Raw genomic sequence first — 25,268 nt, 5'->3', positions numbered from 1 at the left:
TGCAAACTGTTTCAAGTCAAAAGTACTGTAATACTTTATTTGTTTTTTCCCCTCCAACATAAAACAAAGCAATATACAATTTCATAAGCAAAAACGATCACAAAAAAACGTCACTGTATTTAGCGGATTATTATATTAAAAAACATCAACAACAGGTCGCAGTGCAATAAACTGAAAAGTCCACCAATCAGTGCAGTGTGTAATAAATACAAGTTAAATGTTAGAAAAATACAATATCATTATAATGAGCCGTTTTTTATTTCTTTTTTAAAATTCCAACAATAATGCCGAGCACGATCTTCCCTTATGTTGCCAATCGCTTCCCTGATCAAGAAAAAAACTTCCCACCCGAGGCTGACACAAGTCGGAATTTCAGAACATCGTCGCACATTGAGAAGACTTTTTTGTTGCTACAAGTATAAACGACGCGGCTCTCTTTTTTTTTCTCTCCAATAACATGCGCATAGAAAGTGAGCATAGTTTGAATCAAGAGGTAAATAAGAGTTGTAATGCTACACTTGGAATATTTTCCCATATGGCTCAAGAGTGACGGGATTGATATGTGGGTGAGCGTGTCTTGAACAGTGCTGAACAAAATGACAGAAAAAAAAACGATCCTGCACCTTTTTTCACGTGGAATGACATTTTCATATCAATCAATTCATTTCTTGGGGGTCTCGACATTGTTGAAAAAAAATGGAGGAAACGCTCCAAATTGTTTCTTGACTGAAATGTCAAATGGAGTATTTACTCAAGATGGAAAAATGAAAGCGTGTACAAAGCGCCGCGTGTCACTTTTGTTGAGCACGGTTTGGAGTTTCAGAAAAGCAACACGACGAAGCAGAAATGCAAAAAGTCACACGGAAACAACACGAGAACCGAAGCAGAAAGGAAGCGAGGCGCCGCTCACAAAAGCAAAGTGAGCTCAAAACACATCCAAACGTGTGTTGGCGGCCAACGTCGTCAAACGTCGTCAAACGTCGTCAAACGTCGTCAAACGTCGTCAAACGTCGTCATGTCAAAGCCACGGCGTCGATCAGAGACAACGACCGCCTTTTCTTTTCCCTGAGCGCTCGGTTACCGTAAAGCTCCTTGCGGCTTGTCCTGACGTCATCGCGGTGGAAGAGCAAAAAAGAAAGAAAGAAATTGAAAAAATGGAGACCTTTGCCCGACCTCCTTGGAACGTGAGCGTTACTGTACGTTTCGTATTTTGTCGCGCCAAAAAAAAAAAAAAAAAAAAGGGAAAGTGATGGCTTCGTGCAATAAAAACGAGCTCGACTTGACGTGATTGTCGACTCCCGTCGTCGGTTTGTGTTCGCATTGAGTTCCTATTTACAAAACGAAATACTGGCGGCAACGCGGAATATCGCAATGAAAGCTCCGAGCGAGCTCCTGGCGCTCACTTTTTGGCAACCTCGAAAAGATCATTTCCCACGAACGTTACATGGCTTCCTGAAATCTGTTTTACACGGGAGACTTTTTTGCGTCCTGTCGTGAAAGATATGTGCACCCAATTTTGTAAAACTGGGGTGAGAAGCTTTCTAACAATCTAATAAAGCAGGACGTCTGCAATTCTTTCATTTTGGGCAGGAAAATTTGATGCAAACAGTTTTGTTTTCCGGCGCTACTTTTGGTCAGCCTGAAATTTTGAAGCCCTAAAACTGAATGGCCGACTGAATGAGCGCAAAGTCAGCCATGTTGTGTTGGCGCAGCCGCTTTCGGGCCTCACATTCTGTTAGAAAGTCGGAAAAAAAAAAACGCCTCGGAATTGGGTGGAAAAAGTCAAACGTTAAACAGCAAGTTGGCCATTTTGGGTTGAAGCCGTTTTTGGGACGCGCGACCGACGCAAAATCTCAGAAGCTTTTTCATCCGTTGCGGCTGGAAAATCGCATCCAAAACATTTTTGTGAGGCCAGCTCGTCGCTGCTTGCAGCTTTCATCGTCACAAAGTTGCAACCTCATTTGTGGCGGTCGCCAAAAACGTGAGCTTGTTGAAAAAAAACCCCAAAAACGTCACCACAGGGGGAGTTTTGTTGTTTTTGTTTCAGTTGAATGTGTTGCCAGTTGGCGAGTCACGTGGATGCTTGGAGGATCCTCAAAATGTTTCCCGACTGATTTTACCAACCAATCCGTGGTTGGAACGAGTCTTGTGTTGCGTTTGAAGCGCACGATGTGCACGTGTGTGTGTGTGTGCTTGTCGAACCGCAATCAGGCAGCGTGACTCTCCGAACTTTTGGTGTTCGGTCTCGCATGCAGTCCACGTTGCAATTTGAAAGCGGGAGCGTCTGCGATTTGCGCCGTCCCGTGTCGGTTTCCAACCACCAAGAAGTTGAAAACTCTGAAAAGGAAAGAAAGGAAACGGGAAGTGAAAAGCAAAAGATCCAGAGGATGACCATCGGTTTGGAGAATTTGGACACATCTCGCTCATAATTTCAGCTCGCCGTTGTTGTTTTGAATGCGGCTAAAAATGCTTCGCAGCACGTTTGACTTTTGGTGGCTCAACTGTCCCGATTTTTAGTGCACATGAAAAACGTCCAAAAAAGTCGCGTCTGAAGATGTACAAACCTCGAATTAAAATGTGGGTGGCGTTTGCGCGTTATCTAGAGCGCCATCATCACAAAAACATAACAACAACATTCAAAGGCTTCACTTTGACACGCTTCGCACGTTTTAGCTGAAAAAAAAAAAGTTTCAAACAAAGTTTGTGAAAATGAAGCGCACAATCGTGACATTTGGGGTCCGGAAAAGGTCACGACAAGCCAAGTGCAAATGTTGATCCCATCCAGATGTTCAGCCCTGGAAATGAAAGCTTGAGAATTTTGCGTCCTGATCTTGAACGTCGCGTGCGTGTTTGCAACGTTTTTGTTCACGTGGCTGACGTCACACGTGCGACTCGCGCGAATGCGGAAGTGCGCGTCGACGGTTTGGAGTCTTACAGTTGGCCAGCTGCAGCCGGGTCTGCTCCTTCTGCTGGCTCGGAGGGGTTCTTGTCTTTGTTTTGATGTAGGTCAGCCTCTTTGGTTCCATTCCACCTGGAGGGAGAAAACAAACAAACACACAAAAGAGGAAATGTGCTGCCGGGCGCCGTCCAAATGTGACAATAAAAACCTGCAACTTGTGCTGACTGGACAAATTCAAGAAAAGGGAATATTCGTTCCGTCATTCATTCAGAGCATGACCTTTCCTTTTTTTTTTTTTTAAACCTGACCTAAGCCCCTCCCCTCTTGTTCGGTTGCTTCCGGGATCTACTGAACGATGCAACACAATTTGCCTGCTGGGCAAACCTTTGCGCGTCTTCTCCGTGGACGGCTCAACCTACAAACGTTGACACGTTCATCATAAACGACGTAATGACGTCGCCAACCGCTTCGGTGCCGTGTTGCTCCGCCCACGACTTGGCAGAGAGGCTGAACGGAAGGCCGCTCGTTTTCAAGCCACTACAACTTTGGGAACGCTTTAGTTAACTGGAGTGATCTGTGAAATGCCAAAATCTGTGCTGCACGGAAGCCGCAACAAGAGAACCGTGATATAGTGAAGACGAGGGCGGCAGAACGTTTGGCCAACTCGGCTTTGGTTCCCCTTCAAAATAAAAAACAAACTTTGACGCAGGAGTGGAAATGGGACACGATGCACACCGACGAGATCACTTCAAAGTTGTCAGAACAATCCAAATAAATGACAAGTGTCCTCGCTCCGGCCGCTCTGCTTTACTTTACCTTGCGGGGGTCTCTGGGTGGAGTCGCGGGGATCACACACACGGGCGGACGTCACAGTGGGTTGAGGTTGGGGTCGGACGGGCCGCGGGAAGGCCACGCTAGGGAAAGGCACCGACGGGATGTGGGCGGCGTCGGACAGAGAACGGGGCACCCCGGCGAGATCGTCCCGAAAACCCGAGGGGATCCTCCACCGGGGTAACGGGGACGCCTCCTCGCCGGAGGAGACCGGCACACGAGAGACGGGCGGCTCGGGTTCGGGCTCGGGGGTTGATGACGAGGACTTGGGGAGGAGGTGCAGGATGGAGGAGAAGAAGGAGCAGGATTCGGGGAGGGGGATGGTCCCGATTCCACTGTCCAACGTTCGCATCTTGCAGCCGGTCCCTGGGACACAAGCACAACGATTGGGGAGGGGGGGGGGCAACATGGGGGTAGGTTGGGGGTGGGGGGGATAATTGGGGGAGACACCACTGTGGCTGAAGTGGCACTGAAAACCATTTTGGAGAATTGGTGGGGGGGCAAAGTTTGCAGCCCCCCACCCGGCATTTCCATCATCAAGAGTGCATTTAGACTTTTGAACCAAAAATTGGACGCTTTTCAATTAAAGTCATTTTTTCTCGCAAGATCATTTGTCCATTGATTTAGTGTCAAAAATAAAATAAGAAGAAGACAATTATCATTCTTTCCATTCAATTGTTGGTGGATCTATTGCATAAATATAGTTTGCATTTGAATTCATACATTTATTTGTTTTGGTTTTTTTTTCCTCTTGGCTTTGCCTGACTACTGAATGAACACTCAACACCTGCCCATGTTTTTTCCTGCGCCAAACATTTGACACGATTCATGCGTAGGCTGCAATTTTGCGGTTCCCTCGAAACGAGTCGCAAGGAACGAAAAGAGCCGATTCCAGCGAGTCCACTTGAACCACTGCTGTCATGTCACGACGTTTTTGACATTCAACAACCAGCATGCGTCCACCACAATGGCGATGAAATGCATCATGGGATGGCGTTAAAAAATATATTTTTGGAATACCCTCTTGAAATATGTTTTTAAAACATTTGTGGCACTTTTTTAAACAGACATTCAAAATAATACCAAAACATTTCAAAAAGCAAAGCGAAGACAGCAATATCGTACGGTGGAGGGAGTCCTCAAGGAGTTTCCAGTTAGGAAAAAAAAAACTTAAGTAACAAGTTCAGATTATCATCAGATAATAAACATGAATAACATTGGCCAAAGATGTACTTTAATAAATAAGCCTTGAGTTGCGGCTATCTGTAGGCGTAAAAAGAAGGATTGAAGAGGATTTGAGAATCTTCAGCAAAACGTTTGGCGCAACTTTCAGCGTCAAACGAAATAGTTTGAATGGAACGACACCTAAAATAGATGGTGGACAGAAAATAAATCTAAAAAAAAAGCGGTGCCGCGATCCCGGAATCTGCAATGTGGAGGTCGACTGTATATTGGAAAACTGTCATGTACGACCGGTGTGCTTTGTATTAAATGTCACCCGACTCAAACATGCAAAAAAAAATATTCAAAATGGTAAAAGCTTACGAAGACTCGGTGACGCCGGATGAGACAAGCAGTCGCTTGTCCAATGTGTCACCATACTCCACTTCAAAACATTTCACACACTCCAAAAAATGAGCATCGAAACAATCAGTGGCGATCTAATTAAGAGAATTAGATCCAAAATGGGGTCAGCCTCTCAACATACGAGGACGACAATGCCGGCAGCGGTGCGATGCAGCATGAAAACATGCTGAGCTTCCACTCACACATTTACACACTTGGGGGGGGGGGGGCTTTACCTTCACAACGCAGACGCTCCGAATTGCTCCAAAGTGGCTCCTGTCACGATTACGGGACATCTTCAAAGTTCACATCGTCTGCCGGATGACTTAGTTGGTGTTGACCCCCAAATAAATTCAAATACCCGCTCGGTCAAATTGGAGCCGGACGTGTGGCACAAAGTTTTATTCGTTTAGAAGGAGTGCGACTGCTCAAGAGGAAACAATTTCAGGTTCGCTTTCCTGCAAACATTTTGGCCACTTAGAACAACTCAGAACAATTACAGAAAGAAGTTGAGTTGGGACGCTACTAAGTGAGGTCTTTCATAAGTGCGCTTTACTTGATTCCGGAAAAAGTAAAAATAGAAAGCCTTAAAAGATGAATTGTTTTGAACCGACAGATCGTCAGCCAAGGCATGCGCAAAAAAGTTGAAGCTTACCGATGACGGCATCCTGGAAGGTGGTCTTAATCAGGTCTCCGTTTTCACCGTCGGCTCGCTGATTCATCATCAGCGTCGTCGGAGCGCACGACCAATTTGCATCATTGGGGCACAAGAGAAATGATCACCGTTGGCGCCAAACGGAAATGAGCAGAATTGCCGCCGAGGACAAAATGGCAGAAATTCACATCACGAGGCAAATGTGCATCATTGGCATGCGTCAATTACACGAGCAGAAGAAATAAGCTTCATCCAAAATCCAAATCCAAATGGCGCGCAACGAATGTCGCATGAGGTTGTGTCGTGACGACCGAGAATGATTTTGCGTTCCTCGTTGGCTACTAGTTGACATGAACGCAAAATCAAGCGGCGTCGTTGGCCTCACCTGAGCATCCCCAATGAGGTCACCGTGTCCTTGCATTTCGTGAAGCGATATCCCTGGGCACGGCATCGAGATGCATGCTCGCACGGCGTCGTGCGACTCTCGCCTTCCCGCAGCACTGAAAAAAAAAAAGCCCAGAATGCAACGGTTAGCTAGCAGTTACTAGATGATGCGAACAGCGCATACAAGACTGGGTTTAGGCTTCAAGCTTCAAAACAAGATAGTTCTGATTCTTATTTCACACATGGCACAAGTGTCAAGGTGACGTAAAAAAAAAAAAACATGAGCTGAGTCTTACCAGTCTTTTCCGTCACTTTTTCTCCGGTCTCTCTTCTTGTCTGTCTTGGTCTGCTTCCCCCCGAGCAGCGACGTAATTTTCTGATCCCTCTTCTCTTCTTTCGCCTTGGCCATCTCCGTCTTCTTGCCGCCGGGCACGGGAATCTTACCCTTGCGAAAGCCGAACCAGTTAGCCAAGCTGGATCCGGATTTCTGCTTGACTTCGCTACTCCTCTCCTGCTCCTGAGACTTGTGCAAGTTCTCCTCGATCCCGAGCATCACCTTCTCCTCGATGGTGGTTATGCTGCTCTGCCTCTCGGGTTCTTCGCAGACGGGATCTCCAAAGGCGCTGCAGAACTGTTGCTCAATCTGAAGGCGTCTGGCTTGTTCTCGTTGGAGTTTGAGACTCGGGAGTCTTTCGCTAGATGAGCCCAGACACGGAGGAACTGCCAGGCCTTCTTCGATGAGGAAGTTGTTCAGGAGCGATCGGTTCATGGGGCAGTGGTAGCTACTGGAGCAGCTCATGCTTCCCGGCAGAATATCACCCAAGGAGTTTAAGGAGCTCCCCGAGTGTGTTTTGATCTGAGTGCGCACTTTGCCGGATCGATTGAAGCTGGGTCGATCCATGAAGCGAGCTCCGAAGCTCTGGCTTCGAGCCTTCGCCCCGTTCATGCCCATCACTGGCTTCAGTGGGGGTCTGGTGGACACGGAGACAGAACGCTTGAAGAGCCAGCCTTCCTCGTCGAAGCCCCAGTCCAGCATCACGCCAGCGTCTGACGTGACTGGCGCACCGCAGGGCTCGGAATCCAGAGAATTGCAACGGGTCTCAATCTTCCGCCGGGCTTTGTCGCATTCATTCATCGCGTGGGGGTCGCAAATGTACGTCCGGTAGGTTTGGATGCCTTTCATGGATGGGTTTAGGTCATCTTTGTTCTGGCGACTGAACATCAGGAACGTACCACTTTCTGGTCCTGAGATTGCTTCGTGGGACCTAGCGTTTGCAGGAAGAGACATTTTTGCAGTTCTCGAACCAGAAATGTGACAGTTGTGATAGTAGACGTTGGAATACGTCTGAGGCAGGACTTCGGAAAGTTTTGGCTCGCTGATGCTCTGCTGAGACCTTTGTAAGACATTCGGATTTGGCAACAAAGAGGGTGCAACCATTCCACTGTGATATGCGACGGCTCCCTCGACAGCAGATTCCAAATCTCGCGTTTCTGGACTGGGGGTGTCCGGCATCTTGGACGAATGGCCGTTGAAGACAACTTTGGCAGCTGGAGTGTCTGGTGAAAAACTGGTCCGGTGACCGGACAAAGTCTTTCCCACAGTGGCACACTGAGGACGGTTAACGCGTCCGGAATCTGACATGGTTCTCAGCAGGAGCGAAGTCGTCCGACCCGGCAGAGGCGGGGCGGACGGAGAGCCAAGTTCCGAAGAGAACAGGTCCATGAGCTGCTCCTGGTGTTGCATGTTATCGCACTCCTCACTATTGGACAGAATTCCTGCGGACTGAGGCTGTGTCATTGGAGTCTTTGAATTTTCATCACCCACAATAGATTTGGTCACTGAAGGACTTTTGACTGGCGACGCAAGAGGCGAGCGCTGTTGTACGCGCTCCAAAGACTTGCAAGTCGATCCAGAGTCATCGTCTTTTTCTGCCTCATGACCCGAACCGTGCAGTTTTCCGTGACTGGCCCTTTTGCTGGGGCTCCCAGATTTGTGGCCTCGGATGAGGTTTTGATGGAGAGGCGAGTGGATGTGTTTGTGCTGTTCCGGTCCGGCATCGGCACTCTTGCTGCGCAGGATGAACGCCTTCCTGGCCGAGTCACAAAGCTGCGGTTTGGGCTTTAGGTTCCTTGAAATTCCGCCTTCCCTTTGGTGAGAAACTTCTGCTGAAGAGCTGCGCTGTCTGGCTTCGCTCACACAACTCAACGCACTAGTGGCAGAATGGCGCACGGCCGGGTTCGCATCCCTTGCTCGGGATTCCAAGTCCATGCGGTCCAGTCGGGATTTGCGGTCGCAGGACCGTTCCGGGCTGTTTTTGCTGTCGTTCAACATGGCATCAGAATTCTTGGCTTCTTCTTTTAGGCTTTCTTTTTCCAACTCCCCCGGTGGGTCACCCAAGAGAATTAAGTTGCCTGCAACAGCGTTTTCGAAGGGTTCTTTTGACCCCTCATCCGTCTGGACGTCTCCTGAAACGTCGTCACTGGATTCCTGACTTTGCGACATATGCAAGTTGTTGCTGCTCTCATCAGAGCCCGCAAGGGTAATCCCTCCGTTGACATTTTTGTTTGTCTTGGCTGTCGTCCCCAACGGGTTACTCTTGACGCCCAGTGAGTAGATGCCCTCGTTGGAGGTCATGCAGTCCTTGCAGTGAGGCACAGAGCCGGGGGAGGCTTTCTCCTTTGAGATGTTGGTCTGAAGACGCTTGAGGCCTTTCAGGATGTGGCCTTCTTTCCAGCCGAGGTCTGTCTGATGACCGGCGACGGCGCCCACGCTCAGCCTTTTGTCCCGACCAGTGCCGCACTGCGTCGCAAAGGATATCAACATCTATTAAGAATGATGTTGACAGCGTTAGAGAAGATTTGAGAGAAGTCATTCACCTGTTTGGACAAGCCTCGTCCCTCAGCCCATGTGTGCGAGCCGCTGGAGTATTCACTCCCGGCACTGGATAAAGACAGATCGCTACCACTTCCGCTACTACGAGGGCACGTTAGACTCAAGAGACTGGGCCACCTTCCTGCGGCAAGAGCAACTTTTCCATTCCTTTGGATTTCCTGCACATAAGAAACCATTTTGCTTTCAAGTTCATCGCTGAGCATCACCAATTTGTCTTGGCCACTAACACCCGCTTCTGATTTGGCCTCGTTTGGGCCAATGAATCAGTTCTTCAATCCAGAATAGATGGCTTCCTATCAAATTATACAACTTCCAGTTCAAGTTTGGGTATGGGTCCTTAGACTTTTTGGCGCATACTTTTAGGGCAGACCTGTCGACCCAATTCATGTGAATTGGTGATCTCTTTTCTATCTTTCGGACAAAGTGGAAGGCCTCAACTTTGCCTGAAATGGCTGCGCTTCAAACCGAAAATGCCCGACTTGTTGGTCATTTCTGGCTTCTTCAGACATTTTTGAGTGTGCCGTACCTCGTGAGTCACATGCTCTAAACGTTTTTAAAAATGGCAGAGGTGTCGGCAAATCCGACCTCCCACCCCATCGAGGTCCTTCCAAAATGATCCGGATGTTGTCCATTCTAGGGCAAATTCCTGACCTTGTAGTTTGTTAGAAAGTTTTAAAATCAATCTCACCAGACACTGCAATTGTTTTAGGCAACTTGTACTTTGTTGGAAAGTTAGAAAGAGAGAAAAGAAAAATCATAAAAACTGGGAGGGCATGGCTATAATTAGCGGAAGTCGGCCATTTTGGTTTGGGAAGCAGCCATTTTGCAAATTCCAAGGCTCATCATAGGGGTTTGCCAAAATTGTGAGCTTTGATTTAAAGGTTGCAGGAATCCAAAGTCATATGGAGCTAGGAGGGGGAAATGCGCTTGAGGTGGCCTAGCATTCCTCTGACAATGTTGCGTTTATACTTTGTGTTGCCGAACCTCTGCGGGACTAATAAAGGAAGATCATTTTTGTTTGTGACTCCACTGGAGACGGGAGCGTTTAAAATTCAAGCCTCAGGTGTGAGACGATAATATCACACACGAGAGCTGGGGATGTTGCAGTAAATCAAGAAGTGAAAGTTTTTTTTCTTTTCTTTTTTTTAATTCAGCTCCCGAGCCAGTTTCATTCGGCATCCTAAAATTTGGCAGACATGTTTATCGTGAGTAGAACCCTCACACGCATCTGGATGAAGGACTTTCTGACCGACAGACCCCAGACTGTGTTGCTCGGCCCCTACACGTCCTCCACCCGTACGCTGAGCACCGGTTCCCCTCAAGGATGCGTGCTGAGCCCTCTCCTATACGCCCTCTACACCTACGACTGCAGCCCGGCCCACGGCAACAACACCGTCGTCAAGTTTGCTGACGACACGACAGTGGTCGGTCTGATCTCGGAAGGTGACGAGACAGCCTACAGAGAGGAGGTCCGGAGGCTGACGGCTTGGTGCGAGGACAACAGACTGCAACTCAACATTGCGAAAACAAAGGAGATCGTCATCGACTTCAGGAGGAACAAGACGGTGCCGCCCCCCCTCTGCATCGAAGGCGTGTGTGTGGAGAGGGTCCACACGTTCAAGTTCCTGGGAGTACAGATCTCCGATGACCTTTCTTGGACACACAGTCTGCCAGGATGGCCGAGTGGTCTAAGGCGCCGCGTTCAGGACCCAGTCTCCCCAGGAGGCCTGGGTTCGAATCTCGAATTTCCCCATTGTGGGACTAATAAAGGGAATATTATTATTATTATTATCAACACCACAGCAGTGGTAAAGAAGGTCCACCAGCGTCTGCACTTCCTGAGAGTCCTTAGGAAATTCAACCTGGACAGGAAGCCGCTGCTGGCCTTCTACCACTCGTCCATCGAGAGCCTGCTGACGTACCACGTCTCCACCTGGTACGACGGCTGCACTGAGGCGGACAGAGTGAGGCTCCAGAGGACAGTCAAAACAGCGCAAAGGATTATTGGCTGCCCTCTCCCCTCACTGTCGGACATCGACACCGCCCGGTGCCTCAGAAGGGCTCTCAACATCGTCAAAGACAATACCCACCCAAACTCACACCTGTTCGACCTGATGCCCTCTGGCAGGCGCTACAGATGCATCAAATCGAGGACAAATAGACTGAGAAACAGTTTCTTCCCGAGAGCCATCTCTATTCTGAACTCTCACGCACACACACACACGAGAACACCCTTACCTTGCAGAACAGCATCGTGATGTGTTTTTATATACCCTATTCAGTATTATTTTCCATTGCACTAACTATTCTCTTATTTATCTAATTTATATATTTATCTGAATTATTGTTGTATTGCACTGGAGAGGGGAGCTCTCTAATCTCGTTGCACTCTTGAGTACAATGACAATAAAGGGATTTCTGATTCTGATTCTGATTCTGAACTAGGAAAAAAAAGTCTTGCCTTGCCATGCCTGAAAAGGCAGAGCAAGTCGGGCATTTTGGTTTGAATCGGCCATTTTGGCCATTTTCAGGCAGCCTGAAACTCCTTCTTGAGATTTTTGCAAATTCGAACCCGATACACTAGACCGATGGACAATGAAAATGACAAAACGTTTGAGTTCTCGCATTGAATGTGGCCCGAGGATGCTGGAGCATTTCCGGACTTGCCATGAAACACAAAACGACAATGACTCAGCTCATGACTTTATTTGATCACTTAGCGAAGTGAAATATGGCAGACTTCTCTATCACGGGTAGACCCACCAAAGTCAAGTTTGATGACTCGGTCGCGCCCGGCACACTTTTGAAGATTCCGGCCCAATTTTGCCATTCCCAAAGCAAGAAAAGAGGCCTCGTTTCGAACGTCTTTGAGCATCCTTCTGGTAACGCATACAGATGCTCTACAAAGGCCAAAGCGCTGTCAAGTCGAAAAGAATGACCTTTGCCGAAAAGGTTAAAGACAAAAGACAGCATTCGTTGGCTCGCTCACCTCACAGCATGCTAAATAGCTGCGTCAACTTTGAACACGATTGTCTTTAGATGCAATGTGTGGCCCAAATAATTACACAATTGCGCAGATTTGGATGCATACATTTCAAACACCAATTTGAAATAAAACTAACAAGAAAAAAAAAAAAGGTTTCCCAGGTTAAAATAAAAAAAAAAAAACACTGCAAAACAACCAAACAAAAAAAGGCGCTGTTAAAAAAAAAGACAAAAATAAAGTCTAAAACAAGTCCCCCGTAAACCACGTCAAGCGAAGGTTAAAGTAAAAAAAAAAAGGCCAAGCTTTGGTGAGTCTGACTCGGCTTGTGCTCTTACCTGGGCTGCAGGACTTGGAGACATTCGCACTCGTTGTTGGAACAAAACACTCAGGATGCGGTTCTGCTGCTCCAAGTCAAAGACGCGCGTGCGCAGTTTGACACATTCTTCTTTCAAGTCCTACCAAGTGCAGAACAGCGACGATGTCAGATACAAACTTCAAGTAGGCCAGCATACGTGCTGCAAATGTAATGACGCACCTTTTGAGTGAGGAGAGCCTGGACCACCTGGTTGGCCACCTGGATGACAAAAGTCATTATTGAGCCGCTCAAACATGCATCACAATTTAACATTAAAAAAAAAAGAAGGTCGTCAAAGTTCGTACAAGCTCTTGGTGTCGCCTCAAATGTCTTCTGGCCGACTTCTTGTTTATTTTTGCAATTAATTTGCTTCAAAGCGAAATGGCTGACTTCCTGTTCCATTTGTGACTGCGACATTTTCATGACGCATGTCCACCGAATTTCGTGTGCCAATGTTGAGTTTTGCGAGGTTATGTTCTGGACCCCGAAATGAATTCATTTTTACAGCTACTCCGGCATGTTGAGGACGCCCAAAAAGAAAAATGAATAGAAGTGGCAACACAATAAACCCAGGAGGCCAATTTTTAACTTGCGTACTTTGCCAACCTCCAGCTCGAGAATTTGTGCAAAACGTGTCAAAAATAAAATGATCACCGTGACGATTAGTTCGCTGGCTGTGCACTTGAAAAAGTCAAACAATGAAAACAAAACTACGAGAAAATGTTTTCCCAATTTCTTACCTCATCCAGGCAGCGTTCGTATTGCTTCCTCTGGTTGTCGTTTTCCAAGGACAGAGCAGAATTCTCAGCCTGAAGGAGCCAGATGGACACTTGATGAAAAACATGGATGAACTCAACCCGCAGCGGCCAGCTGGGCTCAATACTTAGCTTGATCATAAAACTAAAAAAATGTTTTGTAGGCAGGGGATGTTGGCGGAGAGCATAAAAAGGTCACGCGTCAGCCGGAAGGCTCGCAATCAGAGTGCACAAAAGGTCAGACGCGAGCAAAGTGAAGTTGACTTGAAACACGCCACTGTCTAACGGGACATGCGAATTCTCGTGTTCAACGCGCGATTTGAAATTTTAGCCCATCTTACGTTTAACGAGCCGTCGGGGAGTTCAGCCAAGTCAACAAATATGCGGCGTGTCTGGAAAGGGACCCGCAATCTTCGGTATCGTGGTTGGCAGGTTTGCCTCACAGTTCTGAGATTTGACGTTTGAATAGCAAAGCGCTCCAGAAATTGGATGGCTCGATGGTTTGAGATTGGCAAAGTCAATCCCCCAAACGAAAACACTAAAGAGCATTGTGGTACAATGTGAAATCAGGAGAGTGTAAAATAATGATGTCACAGCGTCTTCAAACCAATTTGGACCCAATGGAGTCCATTTGTGCAGCTAAGAATGTGCTGAGGTTGAATTTAATGTCAGAAGTCTGAGAAGCACTCAGGAAGCGGCTGGCGTGACCCAAACCGAATTTTGCATCCCAGTTTTCGCCGTCTTGAGGGATCCACTCGAAAAAAGGAGAAGGGAACCTCTCGGTCTACTACCTCCAAAGCTCGGAGTCGTCGGAGCACGGAATTGCTTTCGGAGTTTTCCTCCGGTCCGCCACCAGCCTCAAGCGTTTCTGAAGATGCCGGAGCCTCCAGACTGTCTTGCTGCTTCCACATTTCCTCCAAAAGTTTGTCCTGGAATACACACGCAACAAACCACAAAAGCGCTGGCATTTAGCAAGAGTTCTCCAACTCACCATCTTGAGCTTTATCAAGTCTTGAGTCTTTGCTACCTTGTATGCTTTCATCAGGTCCAGCGGGTCCACTTTGGGGCCCTCCGATGAGTCCTGCTTCTGTAGTAATGTTTGCACCGTCTCCTCCATGCTGCATTTCGACAGAAGAAGAAGAAAACTCCTGAGAAGCAGCGCCAAGCGGGTCACGGGGAACGGAAGCCGAGTGAAAGCAAGAGAAAGTTCACATCGCATTTGCCTCGAGACGTCTCAGCGCGCACATTTAGCTGACGATACAATTTGAACGGCTGGAGGAACCCGAGAGGAACCCGAGACCCCGGTTTGAGAAACTCTAACACATTTGTTCAGCGCTTTCTGTGGGCAAATATTTCCAGTTGACAAAACAAAGCAAATTGTGATGGCAGTCCAAAGCGGAAATTGTTGTCCTTGTCTGACAAACAAGTTGATGTGAAGAAGAGGCGAAGAAGAGCCTTCACTTGGCAACGAACAACAACTTCACACATCGTCGCACACTTTGAGAGTGCGTGAAATGGCAGAAATGAGATGAGCTGCCCGTCAACAGCCGCCAAAAAGTATTGCGGCCATGAGGCACACTCTTTTCTTTTCTTTTTTGCTGCAGTTCAATCCAACCGCGTGAGCGTTTTGGTTTCGGGGGGTCGTCGAGTCACCGGGAGGTTCTGAAAATTGAAAATGAGACTGCATGTGCAAGTGCTCAACACGTCACACAACGGATTTGAACACGCCCAGTTCAAATTGAGAAAAATGCAATAATTCATCTTGAATCTAATTCTTTGTTCCAGTAGGCTTTTGCGGATCTTTATTTTCTTTCTCGCAGAAACGTCAACATTTTGTTCTACCGCTGACTGCCTGCTATGTGCGGCCGTTGAAAATTGAATTTTGAACGTGCTGAGGAGATGACGAAAGGAAGAAAAAAAGCCAACTCAAGGTGGCGGAGGTGTGGCGCGTTGAAATCCTCAGACTTAAAGTGGATCGAGCATGCATTTTACTTGCTGGAGAGGAAACTGAAGGGAGCAACTCCGTCCGTCTGCTGCCAAAATCAAGATAATGGGCCGTGTCACCGTTCCAAAACGCAACGGCACAATTGAAGCCACGGGCTGTATACTTTCATTCCAAACACATAAAGTCGCCTTTTAAAGGTCCGCTTGACCGCAACCTTTTAAAAGCTTCCCGAAAGATTGCGTCTGGCCCTGCAGCTCGGCCGACGGCGAAAGCGGCTGTCGAGCAAAGACAATTTGCTGGTTTGACTCCCGGTGATCCTCAAAAGCGTCAAAGTCATAAAGAGGCTCCACGCCGCATTGCTCCCGTGCTGTGTCATCTTTTTAAAGGTGCAGTTGGCGAATGCGGCTAAAAGAAACCGGCTGGGCAAAACGCGACTTGGCGTCTCTATCAGAACCCCCCCAAAAAAAAGTCCAAAGAGGCCACGCTGTCAAATGCACATTTTGCTCGGAATCAGACATTTTGGGCTCCGTTCCGTCAAGCGCAGGCTCGGGTCCTTGTCGGAAATAAACCGATGAGGGAAGCAAAATTGGGCAAGGAATTCAATTTGTCCTTCTCCGCAGAGAGAAATCCCAAAGTCATTGCGAATTTCCGTGTCCGCCTTTCATTTGCGTTTGCCGCCGTTGCCGTCGTGGCGTTGGGACAAACACAAATGAAGTTGAAGATGTTCTTTGGGAGCACGTCCAAGCCTTTGATGTTTTGTTTTGGAACATTTCCAGCACTGCAGTCGTCGCGTTAATAATAAAATATGCGGGCGGCCCCGAAGGTTCCTCCAAAGCTTCAACAGCACGATTTTTCCGCAGTCCTGAGGGGCTGCCGTGTTTTGGGGCAGAACGACACTAATGAGACCCTGCATGGGTTCAAACGATCTTAAAAACAAGCCAAACATTGAACGGAATAACTTACTTGCCGGGCCACCATCCTCTTCTTTTTTTTTTCCCCCCATTTTCCTTTTCGTAACTCAGCCAATATGCCAACTCATTTTCCGGCGTGCGAGGTCAGGAACTGAAATGGATTCTTCATCAACAGATCATCACGGACCTCGTCTCACACCTGGCTGAGCATATGCGAGTTGATCCAAGCGGCTTGTCCACAACTCAAGAGTTATTTTTTCTCTTCATCACACCGACGGCAAATCGATGCCGCGCTCACAATTCGATGCGCAAGTTGAAGAGGTTCGCACCGCACCGCAGTGTTACTTGGAGTGACTTTCAAATGCACGGGACACGCTCATTGATGGATCTTTGAACATTACACTGCACACAACCATCCACCAAAAGCCACAACTCAATCTATGGTGGCAAACTTGACAAAAATTAGGTGTGGCGATTTTGAAGGTCTGTTAATGACAATTTTCGTTTTGAAATACCCCCCCCCCCCCGACCCCCCCTTACAGGCGAATTGTGTGATGACTTAATTGAAGGCTTTCGCTTCATCTTCAAATGTGAGACAGACTAAGCTGCGTATTTTTAGAAACAGATTTGCTTTTGAAGAAGGAGAGCCAAACAGAATGAAAGCTGCGAGCCGCCGTGAAGGCGCCCTCGCGATCCCGTTTTCATGATCATCAAACTTTGACACGTTGGACACGGCGTTGGCAAAAAGAGATTTGAAATTTTGTCTTGCCCATCCAACATGGAACTCATTTGGGTTGTCAGTCCTTGCAATCGTGTGTTATGATTTGTGAGGAAAAAGCTGGTTGTGACAATTTGTCTGAACTGAATCAAGTCAGTTGAATTTGACTCAAACGTTCTGACATCATTTCGGGTGGCCCATTCAACCCAGGTGGCTTCATTAATTGGCTGAGGGTGTGCCCGAGGCACACGAGACTTGACTGGTTGTAACAATTTCTTTGCGTGTTTTCACTTAAAAAATCTCAGGAGGATGTCATGATTTTTTTTTTTTACCCGGAGAAGTGCTGCTGCAGTGTCACCATCTGCCGGGGCCTCCACCACAAGTCGGCCTGCTTCGCTTCCGCCCGCGCACAGAAGTTGCTCGTCCTCCAAGTATCAAGCAGGACTGATGAGCGCGATCACGATCGGTGGCTGCAGGGGACACAAAAAATATAGATTTTCTTGTTGTTGTTGTTGCAACTCATTTGATGCACAGCATTTTCATTGCACAGAGAACGACATGGAAAGTTCAAGAGAAATGCAATCTGTTGTCCTGGTTGACGCGTCCAAAGCGCAGTCGGTCTTGAATAGAACGAAAGCAGAGAATTGTTGCAATTATCATCATCATGACCTGACACTGCTATTGGTCACTTCAAAGAAGGTGCAACGATGATGTGCATCATCTGCACGACGATTACTGCACTACCACTCTTCACTTTCGCTCTGATTTTAGGAGCCTCCAAATTATTGCAAAGTTGTCGCTGGGTGGCGCTACAGCACAGTTATACTTACATTACCAAACACTTTTCTTTTTTTAAATCAGTGCGCTCACCAACCCCAAATTTAGTTACAAGTAGCACAAAAAAGTCTCAACGGCCCATTCTAAAAAAAAAAACCGAATTGGAACTTTGTTATTTTGGTGGGCTGCTAGCGTGATTGTCATTTGGAAATAGCTACACTATGCACAAAAGCTAATCATGTGTCCCGATGGACGCATTGACATGGCTCAGCCATCAGAAATGTCCATTAGCCTGATAATAGTTGCATGCCTCAGAAATAATCCAGGTCAAGTGTGATGACACTTAGTCGCGCCACTCAAACACATTCACACACTGATGCTCCTCAACCAAATGAAGAAATAAAAGCAAGACAAAAAAAGATGAACGCCACGCAAATAATCACCACTTTTGGAGGCTTCCATGAATGGTGAAGAAAGAAAGAGTGAACGTGTTGACGATCATCAAATTGATCAGCAGAGCCATCTAGTGGCGCTTAGTGGAAAACAAGGAAGTGACAAAACCAAGTTCCAAGAGATTTAACTCTGCTGTTAGGTTTGTTTGTTTGTTTGCTTTTTTGCTTGCTGCACCACGAATTGACAGAGGGCAGTAAGACCTGCCACATGTTGAACCGCCAATAAATAAAATATTTAGTGCATGCAGGCTACGACAGTAATTTAAAAAAACGATCTGAAACTTCAACACAGGTCTTTGCATTTGTGTTCCTTCGCCAACTTGTATTTGTTGCTTCTTGTCCGAATTCTTCAACGAATATCGAGCATGTGAATGCGTGCCAAAGTGAATGATGTTCTCCAAATGTGTCCGGTAGATGGCGCTGTGCATTCATTTCCGGCTGCTCGTCTTGCGTCATCACAATTGGACACATTCAATTTGGAGCATTTTCTCTCACTCAAAAGAGGACAATTTGTACAGCCGCATGCAGGCTACGACAACAATAGTTAAAAGAAAATAAATTAAAACAACAATTTGGTGTTGGCCATCTGCGGAGGACACATGCCCCCAATCGGGGTTCATGTGAAAAAAACTGCAAGCAAGGAGAACAGAATCTGGAACCGAAATGTCGGTCTTTGCGTTGGACTTCAGGCACGCTTCCATGCATCCTCTTATGACGGACACGTTTATGCAAATTACGTTCACTGGGGAAAATGGTGTCTGTGGCACGTTTTTACAGACTTTTTGCCAGAATGAAGTTTTGGAATTTTCTCCAAATGGCAATTGAGCAACTTCAGGTTGACTTTCAGGTCCACCCAAATTCACGTTGATCGGTGAAACGTGATATATTTATTTCTTCTTCCAAGTATGAAGCCTTGACCTAGACCAAAACGACCGCTTCAAACAAAATGTTCCATTTCAGACTTGTGACTTTTTCATGGATGCTGTTCCTATATGACATGTCCACGCACGTAGGTGTCGACGGCGGTCATTCAACTTTCTGAACGTTTTCACCGACGTGCTAGCAAAAACGTTGCGTCCATGTTGAAGTCCCGCAAAGGCGACTCCAAATGAAAGCAGCGATTCCAAGTGAGGCTTTGCGTTGCCCGGCAGCGGCACCCCAACACGGTGAATGGCCTCAAGTGGACATGTGCCACGTGTGAGTCACTCGTTGCCGAGCACATTTCGCCTCTGCTGGCCTACAAATAATTTCTGGGATCTTTGCAGACTTGTGCAAGGACGACAATCGAGTTCATTCCCAAACGATTTGAAAACGTGAACGCGATCTGCAAATGTCGTTGCGCTGCGTCAACGCAGACGAGTTCCACCTTTGTCCTCATTTCAAATGTCTGAGAAGCCTCAAGCAACCGAGTGTGCGACACGCACACACACACACACCACGTTCGTGCAGGATTTTGCAAACAAATCCAGTGCCGCTCAGCCTTCGTCCCATCGCTTGTCTGCTTTTTGACACTTGCTCATTGTATGGCGCCCGCGTGCCACAAAGGAGCTGGCTTGGGCCCATTGTGGCCAACTACGAGAAGAAGAAGAAGAAGAGCAGCTGGCGCCGCCTCCACCGACTGCACGGGACAAACTGGAAACATTGTTGCCGCTTAACAATCCAAAGACAAACAAAGCGGGCACGTGCTGACTTTGGGGAGAGCGAGAGCGAGCGCCGGAGAGGAAAAAGGCTGCAGTGTAAATAGCGCAATTATACGTCTTCCTTTGGGCCGGGAGGGGACGCAAATGAGCGCCATTAAAGCAGCAACTGGACGCCGAAGGGAATTAGGACGAGGCCTCCGGGGGACGTCGAGAACACGCGGACAGCAGTTGCATTGGCACGTTGAAGGCAAATCGCTCACGCTTCTACGATTTGGCCATCGCTTATGGTCGCAGAGGAATGTTGCCGAGGCAACCCTCTCGTCTCGTATGAGCGGAGTTGGGCACTTGACCCTTTTTTGCCGCTCAGTCCTCCGCCCTCGGGCCGCGAGCTCCGTACCTTTCCGGCCTCGACCCTGCGGCCTTTTTTCATAAAAATGTCGGTCCCCGACCCCGTTCCGGCCTCCGCCCAGCGCGGAGCATGACGTTGGCAGTCCTACGTGAGGAGTTAGCGAATGATGTCAGTAAAGGCCAGCCGGGCACCGGATCAACGCCGTCTTTGCTGCTTCTGTTACACCGTCAGTCGTCACAGCAGCAGAAAAAAGACGCTGGCCGGACCGGTTAGCTTTGCGCGAGCTAGCTAGTATGACGCAAGACAGACGATGGAAAAGCAAACACGGCCGATTGATCCTGAAAATTGAAGTTAGCCATTTGCAATGCTTTCCATTGCTTAAAGACATCTTCAAATAAGAATCGCTTGGCAACGTGAGTTTCGCTCGACTCATTTCCATCGGACACCATTTAATAATGTCAGCATCATTTCGAACTTGGCGGTTCATTTTTGTGGTTAACGTCTTCTCAATGTATAAAATCAAAATAGTTGACGTCACGACCGTTCACTGGAGCTATTTTGTCATTTAAGGATGTCGTTTCTGTCTTGTCAACTTGTCCATTTCATTCAATCATGAATTTAATCTCATCACGTCAGCTTAATTTCCGACCTGTGAATTTTTGCAACAATCTAAACGTATATCATACCTTTAGAAAAAAAAAAAAAAAGATGTCTGATCGCATTCACGTCACCTTGTTCAATCAATTTCAACTTTGAAAGTCTCAATGTCAGCACGTCTTACTCTTTTTTTTTTTGTCACCAAAGTGTCTTTGGAAATGTTCTTGCAAATTGTCAATAAACGCGCTTTAACGACGCCATCATGACATCATCGATTTCATATTTTATTTCTGAGTGCACAAGGATTGATTTTGTTGCAGCCGGACATTTTGAAGCTCTTGTCGTCGCTTGCATAAAAATGTTTTTTTTTCTCTCGGTGCTCTATTTTTAGCGCTTTTTTGAAGACGTTTGATGTTGCAAAGGTTGTTGCCCCGCTGAGACGACGTTACCGTTCTGTCTCTCTCACAGTCTAATCTGGTCCTGCAGCGTCTTTTTGCTTTTTTGGGAGTAGATGAGTTCAGTCTTTGAGTGAGAGCTATTTATTGCTGAAGTGCTTTTAACTCAAAAACAAAAAAAAACATCCAATTTTCACGTCCTTTGCAATTTCATTCGACTTTGCATTTAACGACAATTTGATGGATCGAGTTCATTTAACCACGTTTCCTATTTAACAACGTTTGATCAGTTTCAATGTCTCAAAACGGGCTCACTTTTGGCTGAACGAATGCATTTCGCAATGTCGACATTATTTCAAACGTTTGGCTTCAAAATGCGCTCCGCAAGCTCCTTTCGTCGCTTCACTTTTGTCATGCGCACGTGAGCATTATTTGCCGCCGTGTCCTCGTCATGACCAACTTGCCAATTTCACTTCATTTCACAAGCACCTGATTGAAGGCCAAGTTGACAACGTCAATCTGGCCAAGTCTCGCCGACTTCAAGACCTGAACAAGGAGAAAGAAAAACAAAGCGGCGAGCATTTTCTCGCCTACATTGCAAGTGAACGACTAATTGTGAAGACGCTGAATGGCGTATTGATGCCGAGCCAGCGAAATGAAAGGCGTCCTCTTTCCTCGCTGACCGTTTCCATTCACTTTCTGCAGCATAAAGCCACTCGCGGACCCACTTGCGTCTGTCTTTGTGCCATTGGCCATTTTACAATCTTCTTTACATGCGTCCATCATGGCACGGGACCCGCTAACCTCTGGGCGAAGGCTGACCCCCTTTTTTTTTAGTTTTCGTTTACGTGGCTACACAATGGAGCTGAATCGGTCCTATCGAGTGCACGAAACGGCTTGATGGCCGATCGGCTCACTCTGAGAAAGCGCGCGTGATCTGTGCAGAGGTCGGTCGGATCCGACTTGCTTCAGAAAGCAGCAAGCGGCAGAGTTGTTGCTTTACACATGACTCTTGAAGCCGCAAGTCTGACAAGCCAGCAACGGCATATTCCACCCCCAAGTGCCCAAGCCAAATTGCAGTACGGTCCAGTGGGCACGGTGACAGAAAAAAGAAAATGGGGCAAGGGAGAAGAAGAGCTTTTAACATGGACGTCGATTTGGACAACTAATAAATGCGCCTCCTTTGTGTGACGGGCTGGACTTGATGCCACACACAAGCCAAAGCATTCCCAGAGCCACGACGACTGAGTCAATTATTGATGCGGGTCTTCGCTTAGCCTAGTTTCTCTCGGCTACTTTAGGGGAAGCGAGCACGCTGACGGACTCGATGCCGCGCGTGACACGTCTCCAAATGGGCCAGTCTGCAAAGCACGCTCGAGGGTGGCCGATGCTTCCGTCGCATGTTTCGACGTCAAGGCGAGAAACCATAAAGTAGATCAAATATGGCAAGAGGAGACCTCTCGGACGACAATTAAACAAAATGAATACGGAAATGGGCAAGTATTCAAAGTTGCTGACTTTCAAGGGACGAAAAACACAAAGTTACATTTAAAAAAAAATAACTTTTGTTTTGAGACTTAAAATTAAAAAAGGTGTCCTATTCAGCCATCTTTTATTGGGACGAAAATGTTGAGATGGTATATTCCCAAGATGATGTCGTAATAAGATGAAAGTCACATTTTCGATGTTACAACAACAAATTCAAAACAATTTCAAGAAAAAAAAATTCTCAGGTCGTGCGAATAAAGTCATTTTTTTTAATTGTCATCATTACCCAATGAATCGAAAATTAAAACTATTTAAAAAAAGATTTCGATGAACAAAGGCCGTAGTTTGATTTTAGTCCAACCCACCAACAATTTTTATGAATAAGGCCGGAACGGTACCGAAATCACGGACTGACCGGTAAAAAAGTTTTTCAAAGTATGTCGTTGTTCGTGCTGCAATTATGAATTTTCTTTACATGTGGAAAGTTCTTGAAAAAAAATTCTTTTGAACACTTTTTCTTACTGTATTTGACACATTTTTCTTGGGGGGGACCAAGTATTTCTCCTACGAGTATAACTTTTCATCTCACTCAAAGGCCTTGGTTCTTTTTGTTGAAAACATCAACTTTCTTCTCCTTTTGGTGCTTTCATAAAATTAAAAATATAGATCAAGAATTGTGAATTGGTCACGTCATGTGTTTTTTTTTCTCTCTTGAATAAGCAACTTTTTCATTCGTGTGGCAGTTCTTGGTACTCGTTGTAGTTTTGTGTAATTGCCGTCACGTGACTTCAGTCCGATCAGATGCACCTTTTGCTCTTCACAAAAGCATGCGAACGTGTCCAAATCATGTCATGTAACGTCTCACTCACGTCAAAGCTTTGAATTGTCCCAAAGCTAAGCTAAGCAGAAGCGATGGTTTGTGTTTGCTCGCACCTCATCATTGAATGTAACCGATGGCGCCCGTCAAAGATCCTTACCTCGCCGGAGATCAACGTCACATCCCCGGAGCACCGGCGACCGGTGCCGACTTGGGAATCTGGGTCAGCTGCGGCGGCGGCGGCGGATCCATCCTGGCCTGGCTGCGTGGATGCCAGCATCCAGCCTCAGGAAGATCCGGCAGGTCCTCGCATCCTCACGCACAAAAAAAGAAGGAAAGACAGCAAAAAAATAAGAGCAAGGAAGGAGAGGATCTTGAATGAAGCACGGCTCTGCCTGACAACGTCTCGGAGGTTTTCCTCCTCGTCCTCGTCCTCGTCCTCCCCCCCCCCGCCCCTCTGGCCTGGCTGCCTAATTTGCCGCTTTATGGCTCTATTTGTGTCTTCCTGTGATGCTCAGCCGCGTTTCCACCTCGCTGCTCTCGCACTCACTCTCTCGCTTGCTCGCTCGCTCACTCTCTCTTCTCGCTCTTTCGGTTTCTCAGCTGCCCAGAGGATGCTGAACATGTGTCGATGGTGGGTTGGGGGTGGGGGGGGGGCTCTGCATACTTCTCAGGTGTCAACCACTTTTGGGGTGCATCAAAATGGATTATTTGTTTGTTGCACCCCCCCCCCTTTTCTAACCCAATTTTGCCTTTTTGCAGTCCTCTGAGACAAAATGCATTATGGATGTGAAGAAAATAGATTTTGATTCCAATGCTTCTTTTATGTTTCATCGCTGAAATAACGTGCACAGCCAAGCTGTCTTTTTCTTCTTCTCAAAAACAAATTTGTAATCTTTCTTTTTATTTTTTTCCTAAGCCAATTTTTGGGGGAGTCTAGACACGGCACACATTGCTCCACATGAGACGACAGCAGCAGAGGGGAAGGGAGCAATTATGAGGACGAATTGGCCAAACAAAAGAGGGGGGGTTGAGGATGGTGACGGCTGTCTTAACGGAGCTACAACAGAGAGCTGTGTGTATTTATAGAAGGCTTGGCGGAGGACGACGTGAGGAAATTAGCTCCTCTATTTTCTGGCCGCCGCCACGCATGTGCTCGCATCTCGGATGATACGCTGCCAGACTCCATTAGATCAAAGCAAGCGAGCGCACAGCAAAATGCACTTAAGAGTCTCTTTTAGGATGATAGAAGGATGACTCCAGAGTGCGCTTAGTCACGCTGGTCTTGAGCCAAATCACAAGTCGGCTAACCTATTAAGAGGCAAATTAATTTTGCGGCCTACCATGAAGATTGGAGCGATGCATTCATATGAATGTGTGTGTTGCAGGAGAATACCGCCGGGCTTCTGCTTTGACCTAGATTTAGTCGTGATGCTCGGCAGCCTGACAGTCAGTGCGTGTGCGTGCTCGTGTGCTCATGCGTGGGGTTCAAACGCATTTGTGCGGCGTTGCCAAAATGGTATGTAAGACGCGCAAAAAGCCGAGATGCTGCCATGCTCGTGTGACTCTCAAGCTTCGGCCGGATGGCGTACAAAGACTTTACCGAGAGAGAGAGAGGCGGGCGCTCGGGATGAAAAGGGCTCAGTGGGGCGGGGGCGTTGTCGTCTTATGTAACCTGAAAAGCGACAACCATTTCATTCAGGTAAAATCAAAGCAACAAAAAAAAAGGAAAAGAAGACTGCATTGAAACGTTGAAGGACTCGCGTATTCTTATCACCTGAACTTTACCTCCTGTTGTGGTTGTGGCCTACAACGAAAGGGAACAAAGAGTATCGCGGATTACTCGCACGTTGAC

The 25,268-nt window shown here is 47.1% G+C and overlaps 1 protein-coding gene across 5 annotated transcripts; it reads right to left on the bottom strand.

Annotated features, from left to right (window-relative positions):
• Positions 1-16: 16 nt before the first annotated feature.
• Positions 17-25,027, bottom strand: LOC148323930 (uncharacterized). Of its 5 annotated transcripts, XM_088314672.1 has the most exons (15): positions 24,757-25,027; positions 23,574-23,727; positions 17,231-17,368; positions 14,352-14,442; positions 14,116-14,253; positions 13,310-13,378; positions 12,750-12,788; positions 12,550-12,669; positions 9,213-9,386; positions 6,632-9,135; positions 6,337-6,451; positions 5,952-6,009; positions 3,716-4,096; positions 2,936-3,031; positions 17-2,337 (listed from the first exon to the last, which is right to left on the bottom strand). In XM_088314672.1, coding segments are annotated over exons 3-15 (3,816 nt in total). In that variant the 5' UTR covers positions 17,260-17,368; positions 23,574-23,727; positions 24,757-25,027; the 3' UTR covers positions 17-2,335. The 5 variants fall into 5 exon arrangements, with proteins under 5 accessions (XP_088170798.1, XP_088170797.1, XP_088170799.1 ...); XM_088314671.1 differs by lacking the exon at positions 24,757-25,027 and having other exon boundaries at positions 23,574-24,066; XM_088314673.1 differs by lacking the exons at positions 3,716-4,096; positions 24,757-25,027 and having other exon boundaries at positions 23,574-24,067.
• Between the last annotated feature and the right edge of the window lie 241 nt (positions 25,028-25,268).

Source organism: Idiotropiscis lumnitzeri, chromosome 14 (assembly GCF_059441095.1).
Source record: "Idiotropiscis lumnitzeri isolate Australia: NSW breed Sydney's pygmy pipehorse chromosome 14, RoL_Ilum_1.0, whole genome shotgun sequence".
NCBI classification, from domain to species: domain Eukaryota; kingdom Metazoa; phylum Chordata; class Actinopteri; order Syngnathiformes; family Syngnathidae; genus Idiotropiscis; species Idiotropiscis lumnitzeri.
This window is presented reverse-complemented; position numbering and strand designations above follow the sequence as displayed.